This window comes from Pholcus phalangioides, unplaced genomic scaffold, assembly GCF_987345545.1.
Source record: "Pholcus phalangioides strain wild (caught in Gottingen) unplaced genomic scaffold, Ppha-v1.0 ptg000011l_1, whole genome shotgun sequence".
Taxonomy (NCBI): domain Eukaryota; kingdom Metazoa; phylum Arthropoda; class Arachnida; order Araneae; family Pholcidae; genus Pholcus; species Pholcus phalangioides.
In genome coordinates, this window is record NW_028301604.1 from 20,140,634 (window position 1) to 20,161,793 (window position 21,160).

Sequence of the window (21,160 nt, forward strand, 5' to 3'; positions counted from 1 at the left end):
TTCTTGCTCGTTGTGTTCTACCTGAGCACTACAAGCCTGAATTTTAGGATGACATAATAGTGCTGTAAATCGATTGATCAATTGTTATAATACTGTCAAAACATAATCATATATTTTAATATAATCCATTATAAAACTATCACAATCGGTTACAGAATGGATTGTCATTTAACGTGCTATATATATGTAGATCGCAAATTTTATAGTGATTTTTTTTCCAGAAATAAAACCACCCTCTCCCAATAGTGGCCACATTTTCACGGTCCCATTAGTGGCTGTTGTTGGGAGGTTTTACTGTATTCATTTTTTTGTAATGACCACTTCCCCTTTGTAAGACGGTCATTTAAAAGTAGCAGGACTGTTTTCAAACAGAGCAAAAATCACTATCATGTGAATAATTCAAAAAAGTACATGCATATATTTTTAAAGAGTTCAAACCTTACCCCAAGTGCACTACTCCCAATATTATAACCAGGTTTTAAACTTTTCAGAAATACATTGCAAGAATCCTTTGAAACACATATATTGTAGGTGAATATAAAGATCATAAAACTATTTTTTATGTATTGGAAAATAGGTCAAAGTCAAACAAATACAGTGGAACCCTGTTATACCATGACCTGGATATACTTCAGAGTTGGAAATAATGAGCCTTGGCATTCATTGTTATTTTATGAAACACACACTTTTATATAATCCATTATGCACCTTATAAACATTCCTTGAGGATTTCTATGAGTTGGTGCATGCCAGAGAGTAGTGCTTATGTTATGTACCAAAACATGATTGTTTTGGGATGTGAGTCTTATGTGTTCAACAAGTGTTATCATCCATCTTCTGAATTCAGATTGCCAGGTCATTTATTGCTTGCATTATAATGCATGAATTCGAGTGTTTTTCTGATCATTCTCTCTGACTGAAGAGACTTTTTGAATGGGAGACCGGCTCACATTTGTGCCTAGAAGCTGGAAAACTACAGAGAACCCTCTTCAATTGCAGTGTTTCCTCAAAGTCTGAGTTGCGGCTCTTAGGGGGCATCGCAGCGAGCTGGAGATATTGATTTGTGTGCCCATTTATGCTGCTTTGAAGTGGTTCTTTTATAAGTGAGAATATCTACCAAATTATTCTAGGGAGCTGCAGATGCATCGTGAATTGGGCAAGGGAGCTGGAATTTGTGTTCCTGCGGGGTTTAGAAAAAAAGAATGGCATGGAGAGAAATAAAAATATTTGTCTTCATAAATTATATCTAGAAGTTTTTTGGTGGTGCAAAATTCTTAAAAAACGATTTAAAGACTACCAAATTAAAAGAAAAACAAACTTGATAACTCAGTGAGCATGAGCTACTGAGTTAATTTAAAATAATTAAATAACTTAGTAACTCATAAATGGTGTCTATTAGTGACACCACTGATGTGCTGTAGCATTTTAAATACTCATACTTACAGAAAAGGAATTATTAAAATTTAATTTGCATCCCACAGTACTTGGTAAAAGTTTCTTTAACAACCTGGGTTCTAGAGACCCAGGCTAGTCACAATAAAGTGACATCACTACTATTATTGAGTATAAAATTTAACAAAGTGTGTGTACAGAAGACAAGAATACTTTTTTTCCAGACAGCTTTAATGATAAGTATTAAAAATTAAGATAGAAAATGAATTACATAAACAGAATTTTTTCTACATGAATCTCTCCCTACACAAGCCTTAAAAAAATCATGTTCCTTATCAGTAATGCAGTAATTCATACTATTTATAGGTTCCTCTTCATTCTATAAAACATGAGTTCCTAATTCATAATATCAATTCATTAGCTTTATCTTTTAATATTATTTTTGTAATGCAGTATTTTTCTGTGAAATACCCTAAACAGATTAAATATACAGGGTAAGCATAAATGAATGACCGGTTTAAAAAATTTATATTTTCAAAAATATTACATGTAATAATAATCAGTCATACATGAAAATGAAAAAAATTCAAAGTTTTTTTCAATAACAAATATTCGACGTGTGAACCTTTTGTAACATGACAAACATCTAATCTGTAAGCAAGTTCATTCCACACACTTTGCAGTTTTACACTGTCAATAGTTCTTAATTCTTTTGTTTCTCAACTGTTAATGGTTCTGATGCGTTCTTTGAATTCATTGAGTGTTTTTGGTAATGATGGTTTATAAACAATGAACATAAAGAATGCATCAGTGCGGCATTAAAAACTATTGACAGTGTAAAATTGCAAAATGTGTGGAATGAACTTGATTACAGATTAGCTGTTTGTTATGACCCAAAAGGTTCACATATACATCAAATATTTGTAACTGAAAATTGAAATGCTCTTTATTTTTATATATCACTGATTATATTATGTTCAACAGTTTTGAAAAAATAAATTTTTAAAATCTAGTCATTCATACAAAGGCCACAATAGGCATAATTCCCAACAAGGAGGCTGAAAAAGATGTCTAGAAAAATATGGATGTAAAATATAACCAAAGTACAACCACCCCAAAAATAGCAGGTATGATGAGAAAAAATAATTATGATAAAATATAATATACTGCCTATAAAAATCATGGTTGTGTTCTCCAAACATGGATAGCTTCTTGGTTTATCATAACGTGAACATCATATCTTGTTTTAAACTTATCTATCCGAAGGGGGGGGGGGGTATAATGTACTCCATTTATTCAAAACCCCTTTATTCACCCCCTACAAAGAAAAATTTCAAAAATTCAAGAAATAGATAACAGCACTAAAAATCTCCAGACATTCACACCCCTGGCACAACTGACTTGGCAGTAATTTGCCTTGATAGACTGGAGTAGTTTCTGGCCTGAAAGAAAGGCTATTTATGGCCCTGTACAATACATACATAATTAATTCCATGGTGATTAATATCTGACTCTGAGTTAACTTTTTTTTTAAAGTGGCAGAACCATGGTCTCAGTTATGCTAATCAAGAGAGGTTCAATTGTACTTGGTAAATACACAAATTTTTAGTACAGTCAACTCTTGGTTCACAAACTTAATTTGTTCCAGAAGTCTGTTCGTAAACCAAAATAATTTCTCCCATAAGAATCAATGTAAAATGAAATAATCCATTCCTGGAACACCAAAGATTTCTAATGGGACCTTTCACAACAACTTCTGTGCATGATCAATAGTTATCATTAAACCACACTGAAAAAATTACCATAGTTTGATAGAGATGAAATGCAAACAAAATAAAAACAGTACCATGGCAAAGTCTGGTTTCGTAAATGTGTATCATCTATAATCTCAGTGTCAAAGTCCTCAAAATCTCTGTTTTTAACACTATCTGGCCACAGAATATTAATCCAAGCCAAATCGATGGTTTTATAAAACACTTGCTGCCAAGCTTTGTAAATAAGAATTATGCAATGTAGGATGATGAAATAATGTTTCCAGAAGTTACTGATTGTTAGTTCTGCGTCAGATATTATTATATTATATATATATAATAACTTTTAGAGCTTCATAAAGTTTGAAATGACCTGCTGATCCATGAGCTGGATAAGAGTAGTATTTGGTGGTGGGAACTTTACTCTGATAAAATATAATTTTTCAACCAAATTCTGTAAAAAAAAATGTAATCATATTTCTTCCAATCTAATCTTCTTGTTTCCTTCAGGATTTAGATAATTTTCCGTGTTCGTAAACCAAGATTAGTTCATAAACTGAATCATTTTTTGTTATTCACAAACTGAGATGCTTCCATAAAACCAAGGGTTGACTGTAAATATTTTTTGAACTACTTCAGCTTGCTTGCTTCTAAAAGAACTTACAAAGTTTCAATATTCAAATGACTTCGCAATATTTACATTAGATAAATCGTTTACACTACCAGAAAATAAAAATGCAACCCCTTTAAAGAGTAATATTTTTGATCAGAAATTTCAAATATGCATAAGATAGAGAGAAAATGAAATTGATGTGGCTTTTGTCAAGATTTAACCATTCAATCACTAGTGAAGGGACTTCAAAGTTAGCGATAGGACAATGGATAAAAGTGATTGCAGGCTTTAGTGCTTCAACTATTACTTGCAGTTCTTTACATTGTCAATCACAAAGCTTTTTAGAAATAAATACACAGCAGTTTCAAAAATGTGCAATTAATGAAACAGGCAGAGTTATCAGTATTCGTGAGTGTACTTTATTGGCAGAGGGTGAGAGTGGTTTATTGGACAGAAAAGTTGTGTGCTGTGATCCCCCAAAATGAAAGCACCGTTAACAGATGGTGACAGCATTATGTTTACTCAGGCACAAGCTCCTGTCAAGAAAGTTTTAGCAGACCACAGGAGATGATTGAGTTAGCTGATCATTAACTCAGATAAATGAAAAGCAGTGGCACTGTATCTCAGCGCTCAGCTGGGAATGTCTGTCACAACTCAGAATGTATACAATAGACTTCTACAGTTTTCATGATGATATTATCATCTAGCACGCAGTTTGTGTCAAACACAGATCCACAGACAATATCATCTACATTTGTATGGAGCTAAAGCAAACTGGAGCATCTAACAATAAAAATATGTTGCTTTCAGTGACAAATCTCACTTTTGCTTTTGTCAAAATTATGGTCGACAGCGAGTATGATGTTTTTTTGGTAAACAAAATGCATCACAGTACTTTTCTGTTGAAGGTGCAAATATGAGCCAAGTTCTTTCAAAAACTATCCAACAGAGCAGGCCCAAAAAATTAACTATTGAATTATTCATCACACATTCACTTACTGCTAATTTGGATGACAGATGACAGTATTGACTGAACACAGATAATAAACTGAAGAGCCAAAAAAACTGGTACAGGCATGCGTATGCAAATAAAGAGATATGGAACCAATCAGAGTACAGCGCTGCGGTCGGCAACGCCTATATAACACAACAAGTATCTGGCATAGTTGTTAGATCGGTTACTGCTGCTACAATGGCAGGTTATCGAGATTTAAGTGAGTTTAACGTGCTGTTAACGAGAGATGGGACATAGCATCTCCGAGGTAGCAATGAAATTTGGATTTTCACGTACGACCATTTCATGAGTGTACCGTGAATATCGGGAATCCGGTAAAAAATTAAATCTACGACATCGCTTCGGCCGGAAAAAGATCACGCAAGAACGGGACCAACGACGACTGACGAGAATCATTAAACGTGATAGACATGCAACCCTTCCACAAATTGCTGCAGATTTCAATGCTGGGCCATCAACAAGTGTCCGCGTGCAAACCATTCAACGAAACATCATCGTATGGGCTTTTTTTGGCTCTTCAGTGTACATGTGACAACAGACACTAACACACACTGTTAGGTTTCCCCCTACAAAATCTTCAGATACAACTCATCTCTGTAGGGTGGTCATAAAATAAGAAAAATAAATAACAAATCATGTCATAAGATTATAATGGATGCACAAAACAAACAAACTATGGTTCCTTAACTTACAATCACTTGAACTTGAGTTCACTGTTTAAACATTATTTAAAATTTTGAATAAAAAACAAAGATTGATTATGACCAACTTAGTTTCAATTTGTTTCATCACATATACAATTAATTGCAGCACTAGAAGAAAAAAAGGAAATATTGAAACTAGAAAGCATTTCTTACTTGACACGGAGTGGTTGCACACTCATTCATTATGAACATTTATATATGAAATCAAACTGACTAGTTCATACCCATAACAGCTGCCATAGATTTATACACGTACTCATATTTTCCTATAGATTTCCTTGAGGTAGTTTTTAAACTAATTTTAAAATGGATCGGCCTATCTCACAAGTTTATCTTTAAGAAAGATTTTAATTAGCATTGTAGGATGTTCTGCTGATGTCATTCTTTCTCCAGTTTTAAAATTTACTCAAGTTATATCACAGTTACACAAATCATACCATTTCCCTTTACTGGTAATGGATGGTCACAACCACAATTTTTTTTTTTGCAAAAAACATCAGAAAAGTTATATGTAGGAATTACTTTGTGTTAATGATTATTTGATTAGACATAAAGAAAGATTGTTCATCGATTAAAAAAAAAAGATTGAATAAAAAGTTAAATAATTCAAATCTGAATATGTGTTATATTTCCAGTCAAAAACCACTTGATCAGTTCAGTATCTACGTAAAGTACGTATAAAATATATACGAGTTTTCTGATCAGTATATACGTAATCTGGTAGAAACACTTTTCATATATGCGACCAGAGGCATGGAGGGAGGCACAGGGAACTTGAACCTCCCCTAAGAGGATCAAAAATTTAAAATATTTTTTATCTTTGTAAAAAAATTAAAATATTGAAAGAAAAAAACCTTAATGTGCTATCTTAACCCTTTCACTTATAAGCTATTGGCAAGAAATTCAGATGATCTCTGACAAATGGGTGATAAATATGGTAACGTTGTGCTAACCTAACTTTAGAAAGAGAAGAAAAACAAATTAAAGAAAAACAGTACAATAGATAAGGGGCCGTTCAAGTATTACGTCAGCAAATTTTTAGCCATTTTTGACCTCCTACCCCCCTTGACAGCAAAATTAAGCAAAACTCTGACCCCCCTCCCCCCTTGTCAGAAAAATTTTGTCAGCACTGCCCCCCACCTCCTAACGCATATTGGTGAGATGAAAAACGTACACGGGGGCATAGGGGGCTTGTGTGCCTTCCCCCAGACAAAAAAATATTTTTTTAATGCGAAACATTTTTTTAAAATGTTTTAATTAAAATTTTGAAAGAAAATACCTTTAAATGTTATTATAATCGATTTCTGTTAATTTCAATTTTATTTGAAGGGTAAGAACTCAAAATTTATCTTTAAGAAATTCATTGCAGCCCCACCCTTTAAGTCATAAAGGGGTCAAGGGTTTACCATTTGACCCTCAGACCAAATGTGGCCCTGAAGGTTTTCTGATGTGGCTTGCCCCCTCAAACCTAACTTTGTAAAAATGAACTAAGCAGCACATTTGCAAATCGCTTAAATGACCCGTGGCACTATTCCAGAGCATTAAAGTAGTCCATGGCACATTTTTAGATCACTGAAGTAGGGCTCAAAAGATCACTTTCACATTCAAATATCACTTAAGTAACCCGCCACACAGTTCCAGAACATTTAAATGATCCGTAGCACATTTAGAGATCCCTTGAGTGACACGTGGCACAGTTTTAGAGCACTTAAGCGCCCCCCCCCCAAGTGTGGTTCTACATCACTCAAGTTACCCGCTGAACATTCCCAGATCACTTAACTGATCCATGGCATAATTATGGATTACTTGCGTGATGCATTCCAAAGTTCCAGAGCATTTAAGCGGCCTGGACACATTTCCAGAGCACTTGAAGGATCCGTGAAACATTTACGGCCGTATTCACCAACACAGTTTAAATTACAATCGCAGGTTAAATGATTAGCGATTGACACGGATTGGTTATAATCCTATAATCATTAGTTTTGATCTTATCTTCAATCCTTTCACCTGCGATTGCAGTTTAAACTGTGTTGGTGAATATGACCATTAGAGTGGTGAAACACTAAAGTGGCTCTGTAGGGGACTTATCATAGGGAGAATGTTAGTTCAGGTGCCCAATAACTATCAAAAGGTTTTTTCTGTTTTTGGCGCACCGAATAAGATTCCATTAAGAATATTTCATATTTTCATAAATGGTGGTTGATGACGTAAGCATCATCCAAACCCCCTCCCCCCCTGTCATCAAAAGTCAGCAAATCAGAAACCCCCTCCCCCATTGATGCTGACGTAATACTTGAATGACCCCTAAGTTGATAAGAGAGTACGTATGAAGTACATGGAAGTTGATAAGAGAGTTCGTATGAAGTACATTTAAGTTGATAAGAGAGTACGTATGAAGTAGATTTCTCTCTTCACCCTCACCTTACCCGTTCTCTTTCTCACTTATACGTATATGATAGCAAGATACTTCATATGTGAGGAAAAAAATCACTAATAGGAGTATAGAAATAAACTGAGGTAAAAAGAACTACTTTTTTCATAGGGTTACAACAAAGCAGAAAGGAAAGAAAACAGAGATAACTTGTTTGAATTTATTCCACTGGCATGGACACGGACACAATGTTATGTCCTTGATCGTAAAGCAGTTGATCAATTTCTGTTAATTTAAAATGTTTTTTGATAGTTAGTTAGTAACTGAAAATTCTCTGGAAGAAATTCCTTGTGCCCCTCCCACAAACCCACTGTGCTCTCTCTAAAGTTTGATCCTGCATACACCCCTATATGCTACACACATTCATTTTCCCCCTTATTTTCAAAACCTGTTAAAATCACAAACAAGTACAACCAATAAATAACAGGAATTTTTTTGCTTAATTTATCATACAGTTTTATAATAATTTAATAATTACTTAATTTATCATTTTTTTTTTTTTTTTACAATACTCAGAAAATAACTGACACAACAAGTAAACAGTTAACATGAATATATTTTTGCAATGATTTCAAGATCTGAAGAAACAAACCCATAAACTAGTTCCAATAGCTCAAAGAAAAATAAAAACAATATTACAACATGCAGAGGAAAAGTTTTTTTTGGAAAAATTTCATTAATCGCATGAGCCATGAGGAAATAAACAATGCGAAATTTTTCAAGTAATGAAAAATTAAATCTAAATGTTTTAAGAAATGGGGTAAAGTTTAATACAAAGTGTAGATTCAGATCTTCAAGAAAAGCTGGTGGAAGTTTATTTTAATTGGTTGCAGAAATGCTCTCCAATCTATTTCTGATGTCCAAAAAATGTGGTCTTCGTTCCGGATCATACTCCCAGCATTGAAGCATTAGTTCATAAACACACCCAGGTGTTTTATCTGGAGAAGGGAGACGATAACCTGCAATTAAATAGGTTAGAGTGCATATGTATATATATATATACACACAAAAGATCATTATTTGAACAAAAAACACAAGACGGAACTTATGCAAGAGTGAAGTAGAATCTGTGGTGCAGCGGGTCGTCATCAGGGGGAATCCCATGCATGGTTCAGAAAAGCAGGTGTTTCTGAAGAGTGGCTTTACTTTTCGTCCAACATATTTTTTCAGAACGCAGGTGTCAACGAACCAGGATTGGCATTTTTAGTGTAATTAGGCATAGCCACCCTTCAGAAATGAATACTTTTTCGAACCATGCATGGGATTCCTCCTGATGATGACCCACTGCATAGGTTCTATTTCAATCTTACATAAATTCCATCTTGTGTTTTTTTCTTCAATTAGTTATCGTTTGTGCCTATATTTTTAATGAACAAGTGAGCAGCACTAGCACTTTTGTCACTTAAGCCATTTTAGCTATTTCTTCATTCTCTATCTTCATATCGCTAAATTTTTCACAGTACAATTTTTGTTTCTACCATATACATGTATAAAATTTCAGGCGATACAATTACAGGGATGAAAAAAAAATACAGTGAAACCTCGCTTATATGCCATTGAAGAAGCTGGAGTTGAAACATAATAATGTGAAAATATTAAAACTGAAATTTCTTTAAAAATCCCCCCCAAGACAAAATATGCCAATAATTCAAAGGTTTTAATATTGCATTTAAATTTATTTCATATGAAAATCATACATTTTCTGCTTTTTCAAGGCTTAATTCGTCATGGACTGGAGTATGCTATAAGGTTTCGGAGACCATACCTACAGAGGAACATAGACTTGGTTGAAAGGATGCAGAGAAGAGCTACACATGTCCCTGTTGGCACACAAGGTTTGAGTTAGAAGAGAGACTCCATTTTTTGAAGATGTTTACATTGGAAGAACGCAGGTGTTGGGATATGATCGAAGTGTTATATGATAAGTGATAAGTGGATATGATGAAAATTTTCAATGGGATGGATAGGATGGACCATGAATTATTAATGCATCATCAATCGACTGCTTTAACAAGGAGACACCAGTATCGATTGGTAAGGGACAATTCTAGATTGTAGTGTGCCACAGGGAATTTTTCTCTAATAGGGTTTGTTAATAAATGGAACAGCTTACCCTCGGGGTAGTAAATTCTAACACAATTGACACGTTTAAAAAGAAATACGATAAACATGTGCAAACTGAGAAGCTATCCATACTTAGACTAAGACAGCCATAAATATTTTTTGTGGGCATTATATAATATTTTATCATGTATATATAATTTTTATGTTTGCATTTGTAATTGGGTTGCTGTATTTTTGAAATATATGACATCCATATTTGTTATGAGCATCCTTTTCTTAGCTATCTCATTGGGCATTTTGCCTGTTGAGGCCTTGTATTCATATTTGAGAAAAAATTCACACAAAATAGAAATTTTTTAAAATCATTTATCATAAATTACTTCTAAATCTATAATTGACATTAAATTTCACTGTTGCTCAAATCTTGAATATTTTCATGTTGCGAATACTCTTTTTTTTCCAAGGTAAAAAAAAAAAAAAAAATGCAACCTGGTTATCTGAGCTGATGTGGACTGAACCAAAGTTAAATAACAGAAACCTTAGATAATCTTATAGAATTTTGGCATTAAATGAAGTAAATAAAGCCATAAATGGTGGAAATTCTGTTTGCACAAAATTTATTCATAATTACTGTACAGTGCAATAAATTGATCAAATGAATTTTGCAAAGTTACATGAAGTACTGCAAAATATTTACACTTTACAGTTTACTCTGTGATTTAAAAAATTGTCTTTCAATGTTTTTTGTCATCTGGCACTTTTAAATGCTTCAGGCAGCACTAGGCTTAAGACATTTGTCTAATCAAGAAAAAATTAAATTCCTATCACCCCCGGCTAAGTTAACCCACAAAATCACATTGTTATATGTGTATATCTGTAGCTTTTCTGTCTTCCTCCCGATCATTCCGGTGCCTTTTCCAAAGGGAGATATCACCCTTTTTAAGAGTGAAATCTTCACAACCAATGAAGCTCTTTTACACGTGAAATTTTTTCTCCTTTGCAGCATTCTCTGAACGAGTTCGCCGCGATGCTAGACGTTTAATATGCCATTTTACTGAATCTGATTTTAAAAATGAATTTATGAAAAGTACATCAGAAAACCCAAAACTTAGTTAATCGAAGCTCATATAATCACAGTCCTATTGCAATTATAATTTTCTTTTTAAAAAAGTCTTATCATTTGTTCTGTTGATTTGTTTCTATAACTAAGTGAAATATTTATCAAGTTCAGTTCCTTTGAAGTTTTCTGAAAGAAAGAACTGATACTGTGCTTGTTTCCTATTTACAAACTTGCACCCTCCAAAATGATTTCAGTGCACTTTCTTATCCTCTAGGAATAATGCAGTACACATCAGAAAAAAATTTCTAACAGCACATATAGTCACATTTCAAGCAACCAAATTTCTTTTTGGTTCACAGCATCTGCTGAATTTTCAGAAAAAAGACAATAAATTGTCATGTTGGCGTTCACTCTGATATAGTCTCATAGCCGTAAAATTTAAAAAATTGTGATAACACATTGCTGAAATAGTTTGTAACATATTGTCACAGTAGAAGTCATGAACGTTAGAGCAATTGTTGCCTTACATAAAAATAAACATTGAGCCAGCAATGATCATTTTATAGTAGACACCTACGTGACAATTACTTTTTTCTGAGAATTCAGATGTTAAAATTCTTTTGTATTAACTGGGGAAATAAATATATCAAACAATATAAACACAATTGATATATTTATCTAAAATAAACCCAGAAGCAAATAATATGATCCTATTTGTGGCAAAAACAGTACAGCTTAATTTTTTTTTTTTTTTACAAAAAATTGGTTGCAAAATGTTTGATCATGCCTCTACATTCCACCTAATCTCATTTAAGTTCTTTTTAAAAATCATAATATATATAAACATGTTCTAAAATAGGATTTTCTTCTTCAAGCTAAGATAGTGATTTCATTTTTTAATTCAATCATTGTAAGGAATAGAATTTTTAATGTGGATTACAATACCCTTTTAATACACAGTATGTTTCATAGATCCCTGAGTAAGTCTTTTGGTTGAGGAACTGTAAATCTGGTCAACTGAAACTGACCAAGAACTGATATTTTTACCTTACTTGTTATTTACTACCACTTTAAGCATACCACCATTGCAGAAGCAGCATTACAGGTACATAGATCACAGCAGTTACCATGATCCAATTAGGACATTGCAAAATGAGCAGGGAAAAGTTTGTCAACAAGAGAGGAGGAAAAAAGTATGGTTCACATTTAGCTTCAAAGTGTGCAAAAAAAAAAAAAAAAAAAAAATTATAACATAAACCAAAGTCCTGATAACTATATACAAAGTTTTTCCCTATGGTGCAATATAGGTCTGGTTCATACTTTGCAAAAGTGATAACAATACCTGAATGATAACAGTATTCATGATTTTATGAGTATGACACATCTATTGTATATACAGTGAGATCTCAGTCTAACACCTATCACATTTCAAAAATCACTCTAATTATTATCTCCATTTTTTGAAGGTCCTTCCACCATAATCTCAGCAAATTGGGCTTGTTTATCTGCAGTAAAGTGGGCAAACTCTTGATGTATAAAAAAGATTATGGCACCCTATAGTGAAAAAAATAATGAGCAAATCTAGCTCAGTAATGAAGCAAGGCAAAAAATAAACATCCAATTACAATGTTGTAGAGCATTGTAGACTATTAGGAATCATATTACCAGGAAGGCAGGGTCACCAGTCATTGAGAAGCCCTGTAATGGATTTGTTTCTAGGAAGAAACCCTGATGAGAAGAACCAGGTTTCTATCATATAAGATGCAAGTATCATTTTGTCTTAAATGAGAGTCAGTGTCATTTTTCATGGGCGTAATTTTTATATTAAATGAAATTACAGTAGAACCTCGTTAAGTTGTCACCTTAATAAGTCGTCACCCCAGTTAAGTCATAGTTTTTCTTCAGGCCCTTCCAGCTTTCATAGACAACAATGTTATTAAACCATCGTTTACTCGTCGCTAATTTTTGTTAACTTGTCATCATGAAAAAGTTTGAGATAGAGGAACAGATTATTTTTACACCCACTAAAAAAGGGCTTGTGGGCTTGTTAACAGCATTGTCATATGGTTAAAAGTCACCATAAAAGCCTATGTACCCAAAAGGGACAGTTCAAGTAACGAAAATTACACTGGGGAAGTTCATTTGCCGACTAAGGTTTTTAAAAGGTTAGGGACTTTTCGAGATAAACCTGATTTCTGCATGGACCCCCACTAATTTAGGGCTACAAATTTAAACAAAAACCAGGCATTCTTTCCAAAGTTGAGGTCTTCTAATGTTTATTCTTCCCTGCCCAGCACACCCCCCCCCCCGAAGTCAAAAGTGGATCCTGTATTCCAGATTACCTTGCAGCTGTATCATGAACTACTGATGAAGAATTAAAAAACTAAAATTAAATTTCATGTATATGTAAAATTAAATTAATGTGCAATATTTCTGTTGTGAAGAAAGCTAACTATTCTAACAGTTGCTATGATTTGTCTAAAATAAAAAGTACTAGTATAAATTAAAGTTTACCAGTATATTTTACCATAATAAGTTAAGTAATAAGAGATCAAAAGAATTTCTGTTATTTTTTCTTTTGCTATCTATAGATTTTATTAATACTGTAATTTTGATTCATATTTTAATAAATGTTATATTAGTTTAAATTTATACGATTTTCACAATATTTCACATTGAAATTGACGGCACTTCACTTAAGTCGTCACTCTACTTAAGCAATCATAATTTTTCGATAACATGAGGTGACGACTTATCAAGGTTTTACTGTATTACCACTATTCCCAATCCAACATGAAAGATATTTAATAAGGGGCATCAGAAGTAGTTCTAACCAGTAAGTGTTCATTTTGAGTTTCATGAAGGAAATTCTGATTTATAAATCAATTCTGGGGGTGCTTGGACCTGGTCTACAAATTTCTGTAAGTGCTTGAGCCCTCACAGCAACTCCGGCTCAAGCAAAAATTTGTAATAAAGCAAAATTCATATCAAGCAAATACATCTTAATAAGGTTTAACTGAAGATGTATTGATAAATAATCTTAAAATTTAAAACTGACATATAATGATAGAAATAAATTATTTTGTTTGCATTTTTACAAAAATAACTAATTTTGGTCTTTTGACTTTCCTTTATATACTGCACCAAAGAAAACGTAAAACAAATAAAAGGCAAAACCAGGGACTTTTTGAAATTGCAATGAGTGACCATATATAAATCCCGTTTTTCCATGACACATTTTTCCCTGTCCTGATTTTTTAGCAATAATTAGCCACTTTGCTTGCTTTAATCATCATATTTGGTGACAATTACAGATTTTTCTTACTTGAAATCTTCATTCCCCATATTTTTCCTGAGAAAACGGGGTCAGCCTGAAATTGCAAGGACTGGCAGAACGTTCTTTAGGGATTTTCTATTCAAACAAAGCTCAATTTGAGGATTTTTTTATGAAGACACGAAAAATCAGAAGAATTAGATTTCCGACTGGAAAATTTTAATATGGCTGAAAAATTGGAAGGCTTCCGGGTAAATCGGAAGCATTGGCACCTATGCACTAGAGCATAGTCTCCCAAACTTTTTTGTTCCATCGCCCCCTTCATCAGAAATTTTTTCCTCTCATCGCCCCCCAACTCAAGTAAACCCATAGGACCCAATGTTAAATCAGTAGGTTCTATCGCCCCCTTGGACCATTCCATCACCCACCTTGGGAAACACACTGCACTAGAGTCTTGGAGTCTTGAAAGTTTGCGATTCCGGATAACCTGAGGTGCTGGAATTTTTCAAAATTACTTTTCAAAACCCTCTCTTTTTATTTTTGGCCAAGACTGTGCATTATTTCATTTTGTTTGATTCCTCCATCGAATACGAATAATTTAAGTTTTAGAGAATCTTGCTCCATAGGCTGGGGTCTCCGGTGGATCCCCAAGTAAGAATCTTTTATTAGACTCCTCTATAATAAATTTACAGTGGAAAAAAAAAGAGAGATAAATTCATATCTGGGACCAAAAGATAGGAGAGCCCCTGTCCGCTTCCATTATGAAGAGGCCATCGGTCTTAGTAGACCCTAATCTTAATGAAATATAATTAAATACTGCTGCATTTGTAATCCTCTTCTACAACCACAATGAGTTTCAGCCAATGAAGTTAAATTCCTTAGAGGAATGTTTCTGAGGTGCATGTGTGAAATGGAAGCACGCTTTCAAAACTCAAAACTTGTATCAAGTGCAAATTATGAAAGAAGGAAATGGTTGTATATCCTGAGAACAATAAAATCAATGTGCAACAACTCATTGCAATTTATTTAAGAGGTATGAGAGATTTTTTTTAACTAAAGCAAGAAACAAGACACACATGGACAAAACTTGACATCTTGCAGTAATATACCTGAGTCAATCATTTCTCTTGCTTTGCTATTAGACCATCCAGCATATGGTGTACTGCCCAATGAAAATACTTCCCACATTAATATACCATAACTCCAAACATCACACAAACTTGTGTAACGCCCTAACAATAGAGAAAAAAGTAAACCATCAGTGTCATTCATACGCATTTATTATGAAAAAAGATAAAATTACTGGATCAATATAAAATTACAGAAACTAAGAATAAATACTGTGTTTATGTTTTTTAATGAATTTATTCATGAATCAGTCAAGCTCTGAGATCATGAATCAAGTAATGATGTTGAAGTTGCTTCACTTATGCTGATGTAGCAGATACAGGGTGATTATAAAAAAACTATCCCGACATATGGGCCCCTAACTATCATACCATTCACAGAAACTGAATGAAATTTTGGCATAAGGTATTTTGATGTATGCGCTCAAGAATGATATGGAAAACAACAATGCCACTCTAACAGTTACGGTTACAGTGAAAAAATTTCGAAAATATCAAATGGCAACACCAAGTTTTTTGTATTGGAATGTGATCTCCATTGTGAAAAACCCTAAATAGCGCTCGAACGGCAACTGTAGCATGAAAATCACCGACGGTAGATAGGCTAAAAGTGAGGACAACCAATAAGGACAGAGAAGCAGCATAAAATAAAGCATTTTATTGTGTTTCACAAATTTTCCACATGACCTTGTGGGGGACTAATCAGGCTGGGATCTCAGCCGAATAAACGGTGTGACGAATGAAACGAACATTAATGCTCTGGTGCACAGCAAAGTCCTTTTTACTTTTTCCTTGCCTAGCTCCGGGGATTTTCGTGCTACAGGTGCCATTCCAACGCTATTTAGTGTTTTTCAGTATGGAGATCGCATTCCAATATAAAAAACTTGGTGTTGCCATTTGATATTTTCGAAATTTTCTCACTGTAACCGTAACTGTTAGAGTGACACTGTTGTTTTCCATATCATTCTTGAGCGCATACTTCAAAATACCTTATGCCAAAATTTCATTCAGTTTCTGTGAATGGTATGATAGTTAGGGGCCCATATGTCGGGATAGTTTTTTTATAATCACCCCGTACTTCATTCTTATTTTGGATTTTTTTTAATCAACAAAATTAAAGTTTAAGAATGCTAATGAACATCATTATGTCATACTCAGGTGCAGTGGAGCTTTCTATAATAGATACTCCCCATTAGCAGACACATCCCATTAATGAGAACGTCTTGAATTCCATCAATTGGCTCGTCAATGTATTTTACTGTTTACTAACAGACACCCCCCTTTTAGCAGACAAAAATTTCTGTCCAATGAGTGTCTATCATTTAGAGGTTACACTGTATTATCCAACTTAGATTGTTATTGGATTTAGCGGGATGATGTATAAGAAGGAAGCTCTGTTAGGGCCGATCTGTTAATAGCAGGAGTTCATGAAACTTACCAATATATTCTTTTTAAAAGTTATCCATCATATTCTAACAGATTTTTGTTAATTGAAAAAATGTAATTGAGTGCATTAAATTAAAAATAAAAATATTATCCACTGATGCTGCTATGAGGCGATTTATGCACAATACATTTATGCTGCACGAGAAACTATTACAGCTTTGAGGTCTTTGGCATTCTATACTTAAGTCCAGATTGCCATGAACTGATTATTATGGGTTATAAAATTGTTGTTTTTAAAGTTTGGATTCACATTAGGAATTCCAATTAGAAAAGTCTAAACAATAATGGAAAAGGTTGAAACCATAGGCAGAAATAGACTTGAAAGTCTGAGGAGGCACTGTCATTATTGCTGGGGCCACACGATGATGATGTCAATTCATATATACACATATTCATTAGATCAGAGTACTCCACCTTTGACGTTGTTTGGGGGGGGGGGGCAATGCCCACCCGTATCTCCACCCATGGTTGATACTTTGTGAAAAAAATGCACAACTTCAAATGTTTTATTTTACCCACATGAATTTGTAGATTGTTTCACATTTGGGAAAAAAATGGCCATTAAAGTGAATAGATTATTCTGTGCTTGGTGGATGAAGGATAATTATCATTTGTTGATTATTCCACTTGCAGATACAAAGTTAGTTATTTGAATTGCCACAAAACTTTTTTTCTCGCATGCTTAGTTTACGTCTCAACTATCTAATAATACCCTTTATACTCGAGGACCACCAAAACATCAAAAAATTCAAAACCAGTGTATAAATCAACACCGAACCCAAAAAACACATTTAGATGACCTAGCATAGCAATTATCATCAATTGCATCCAATTTGTAGGTACAATTGCTTTTTCCTAGGGGACCAATGATACTGCTCAGATGGCCCTACGTTTTCTAGATGAAAATAACTTTGTAGCCCGCCTTTGGCCCATAGGCCGGAGTCCATGGCATCATCATGACACATGATGTCAAACTCGCAATGACTCAGCCCAAGTGACTCTTATTCATGAAACATCTGACGTTAATATGTTAATTGAAGGTGATCATTTGAAGACGACCCATAGTTCCAGAAAAATAATCTAACTGAAATGACATTTTATGACATTAATTTTTTTTCCTAGCTGTCCAGTTAGCACAAAAGCAATACATATCGTCAAACTTGTCAACTCATAAAGGAGCTCATTCTAATAAATAAACTGTTAGCAAACATGCTGTAATCTGAATGAAAGTAAGTTGAAAAATGAAAAATAACCTGTGAAAAAAAGTCTCGTACAAGGGAAGGGAAGAAAATTATTTTAATTCTCAACAAGAAAAGGCTCAGAACACATAATAAAAACACAGAATGAATATTATAAATGTACAGACCATAATTTAGGGCTTCTGGAGCAGTCCATTTAATTGGAATCTGTTTCATCCCATCAGATACAGTGTATTCTTCTTCTTCACGAGACATACCAAAGTCAGATATTTTGACAATGGTGTTTTGACCAACTAAACAATTACGAGCAGCCAGGTCTCTGGGTGGGTTAAATAAGAAAATTGCAATATTAACACATACTGAGAAATGAATTAAGTCTCAGTTCCTGCATATTATAAGTACATATGTGAAATATAAATACACCTATTTAAAGTATTTTATCAAACAGAAACACATGGGCCTACCTGGGCACGGCCCGTGGGGACCTCACGAAAATGAGAACTGGTTGAAATTTTTGAGAATATGTGGCAGGGCATTAGAAAAATCATTCAACCCGGGGCCCCATGATGTTCTTAAGACGGCCCTGGTCTCATACCTTTTAGCATCGTGAAAACTTTGCTCTAATAGAAATATCATAAAAAATACTATTTAACCATTCATTTATTTCAAATTTTTTATGCATGTTCTTGATTGTATGTTCTATCCTAGGCTGGTTTAAACTTTTACATATCTTGGACACTTCATTTTTTGTAAATTTTCAACAAAAAAAATGCACTAAAAACAGCTTGCACGCATGATAAAATACCATGACATGAATGTAATTGAATAAAAATATCAATTTAAAATAATGAAAATGGTTCAGTTTACGAAATGAAGCAAAAGTTTGAAATTTCATTGACTCAATCCTATTTAAAATTAAAACTTAATTTTAAATAAGACTGCCAAATGTAATATCAATCTTTTACTTCCTTTCATAAACTGAATCAATTTTTATTCAATTACATTGATGTCATGGTATTTTATCATGCATGCAAGCTGCTTTTATTGCATTTTTTCTTCAAAATTTGCAAAAATTAAGTATTAGAGATACATAAAACTTTATAATGACACAAAATAGTACAGTTGAACCCTGTTGTAATGTCACCATCCATCCCAATGAATTTTGTCACTATAATCAGTTTGGTGTTATATCAGATCATAGTCGGAATAGCGTTTCAAAGCAGCTCTCTTTTTATTAGATAAATTCACACATTTATTATATGAACTACTGTATCACAGTGTTTTATTAGTATTAATCCATAAATAAAATGATCTATTTTATATGCATTCAATTTTAAAATGAGAAAATTTGTAAAATTGTGTAAAAAAACTGTACTTAAATATCTCTTGATGGAAACTTAACAGAAAAAGTACTTACCTTTCAAATAATTTTAATTCTGTATAATTTTAGCAAAACATTTTATAAGTACAGAAAAAAAACAAAGGGAAATAAAGGTGACATTGCTTTTAGTCCACATTGGTTTTATACAAATACAACGCCACACAGGCAAAATGCCCAACGAGGTGGCTGAGAAAAAGATGCCCATAAAAATATGGATGTCATATATTTCAAAAATACAGCAACCCAATTAAAAATGCAATTAACAAAAATTATAAACAATATATACACATGATAAAATATTACACAATGCCCATAAAGAATACTTATGGTTGTCTTATTCTAAGTATGGATAGTTTCTCGATTTACCCCAACATGTTTGTATTTCTTTTTAAACATGTCAATTGTGCTACAATTTACTACCTCCGGGGGTAAACTATTCCATTTATTAACAACCCTATTAGAGAAAAATTCCCTGCGACACCCTAACCTTGCATTGTCCCTCACCAATCGATACTGGTGTCCCATTGTAAAAGCAGTCGACTGGCGGTGTACTAAAAGTTCATGGTCCATCCTATCCATCCCATTGAAAATTTTGAACACTTCGATCATATCTCCTCGACACCTGCGTTCATCCAATGTAAACATATTCAAAAAATGAAGTCTCTCTTCATAACTCAAGCCCTGTGTGCCAATAAGGGCACGCGTAGCTCTTCTCTGCACCCCTTCAACCAAGTCTCTGTCCCTCTGTAGGTATGGTCTGCAAAACCTTACAGCATACTCCAGTCCAGGACGAACTAAGCCTCGAAAAAGCGGAAGAATGACTTTAGAAGAACGCGAAGAGACCTTTTTGAAAATAAGACAGAGCATTCTATTCGCTTTTTTGACCACCGCTGAACAATGTTCAGAAAACCTATGCCGCTCGTCAATGAGAATTCCCAAATCGGTGACCCTAGTTGCATCTGGGATAGTGACACCATTTAACTCGTAAGAGAACCGTGGGTTGTTCGAACCAAAATGAGCGACCATGCACTTATCAACGCTAAATTACAAATTTCCTGTTTTTCAGATATTGAAAGAACAAAACCTTTCATCATGATTTGAATGGAGCAAATAGTTCATATGAAATGTAGTAATCAGCAAAGTAAAAACATGCACTATTGAAAAAATTTTCTTAGCAACCTTGAACAAACTGGTGAAGTGCGATCACTGCACACTTTCCCTTTTCAATAAATTTGTTTCGTTAAATACATTGGTTGCTTTGGTCCCTACACATGTTTAGGTATTCAATGTGCTTTCTAAGACCCCCAACCACACTATTCTTTATTCTTCAAGTCATTTGCTTTAAACTATTGTCATGCTGAAGGATAACAGTGGAATGGAAAGGATAAATCCTCAACTCCTGTCAGAAAAGAAAAACAAAAGCAAAATGATGGGAAAAGAAATGTTGTGGAAATTCTTGGGAAATTTACACATTGATTTTGTATACATCCAAACAACAGTTGGTGTTATAATGAGTTGGTGCAAAAACAGGTTTTTTAAATTATAATCCCTATACAGACGAATTGTTCACTGAAAATTTGTGCCGCTAAGCACGGTTGGTGCAACAATAGGGTTCGACTGCATATATAATCAAAAATACATGTAAATAATTTTAAATAAACTAATGGTTAGAGCATTACTAGAGCATAGTTTAGCAAATTACT

The 21,160-nt window shown here is 33.8% G+C and overlaps 1 protein-coding gene across 4 annotated transcripts in view; it reads right to left on the reverse strand.

Annotated features, from left to right (window-relative positions):
• Window positions 1–8,411: 8,411 nt before the first annotated feature.
• Window positions 8,412–21,160, reverse strand: part of FER (tyrosine-protein kinase Fer) — a 132,500-nt gene continuing 119,751 nt past the window's right edge. For all 4 annotated transcript variants that reach the window (XM_089239241.1, XM_089239243.1, XM_089239242.1 and 1 more), the window contains 3 exons: window positions 18,244–18,395; window positions 15,414–15,536; window positions 8,412–8,865 (listed from right to left, as the gene is read on the reverse strand). In XM_089239241.1, coding sequence (XP_089095367.1) covers window positions 8,726–8,865; window positions 15,414–15,536; window positions 18,244–18,395 — 415 coding nt within the window. In that variant the 3' untranslated portion in view covers window positions 8,412–8,725. The remainder of the gene's footprint in view (window positions 8,866–15,413; window positions 15,537–18,243; window positions 18,396–21,160) is intronic.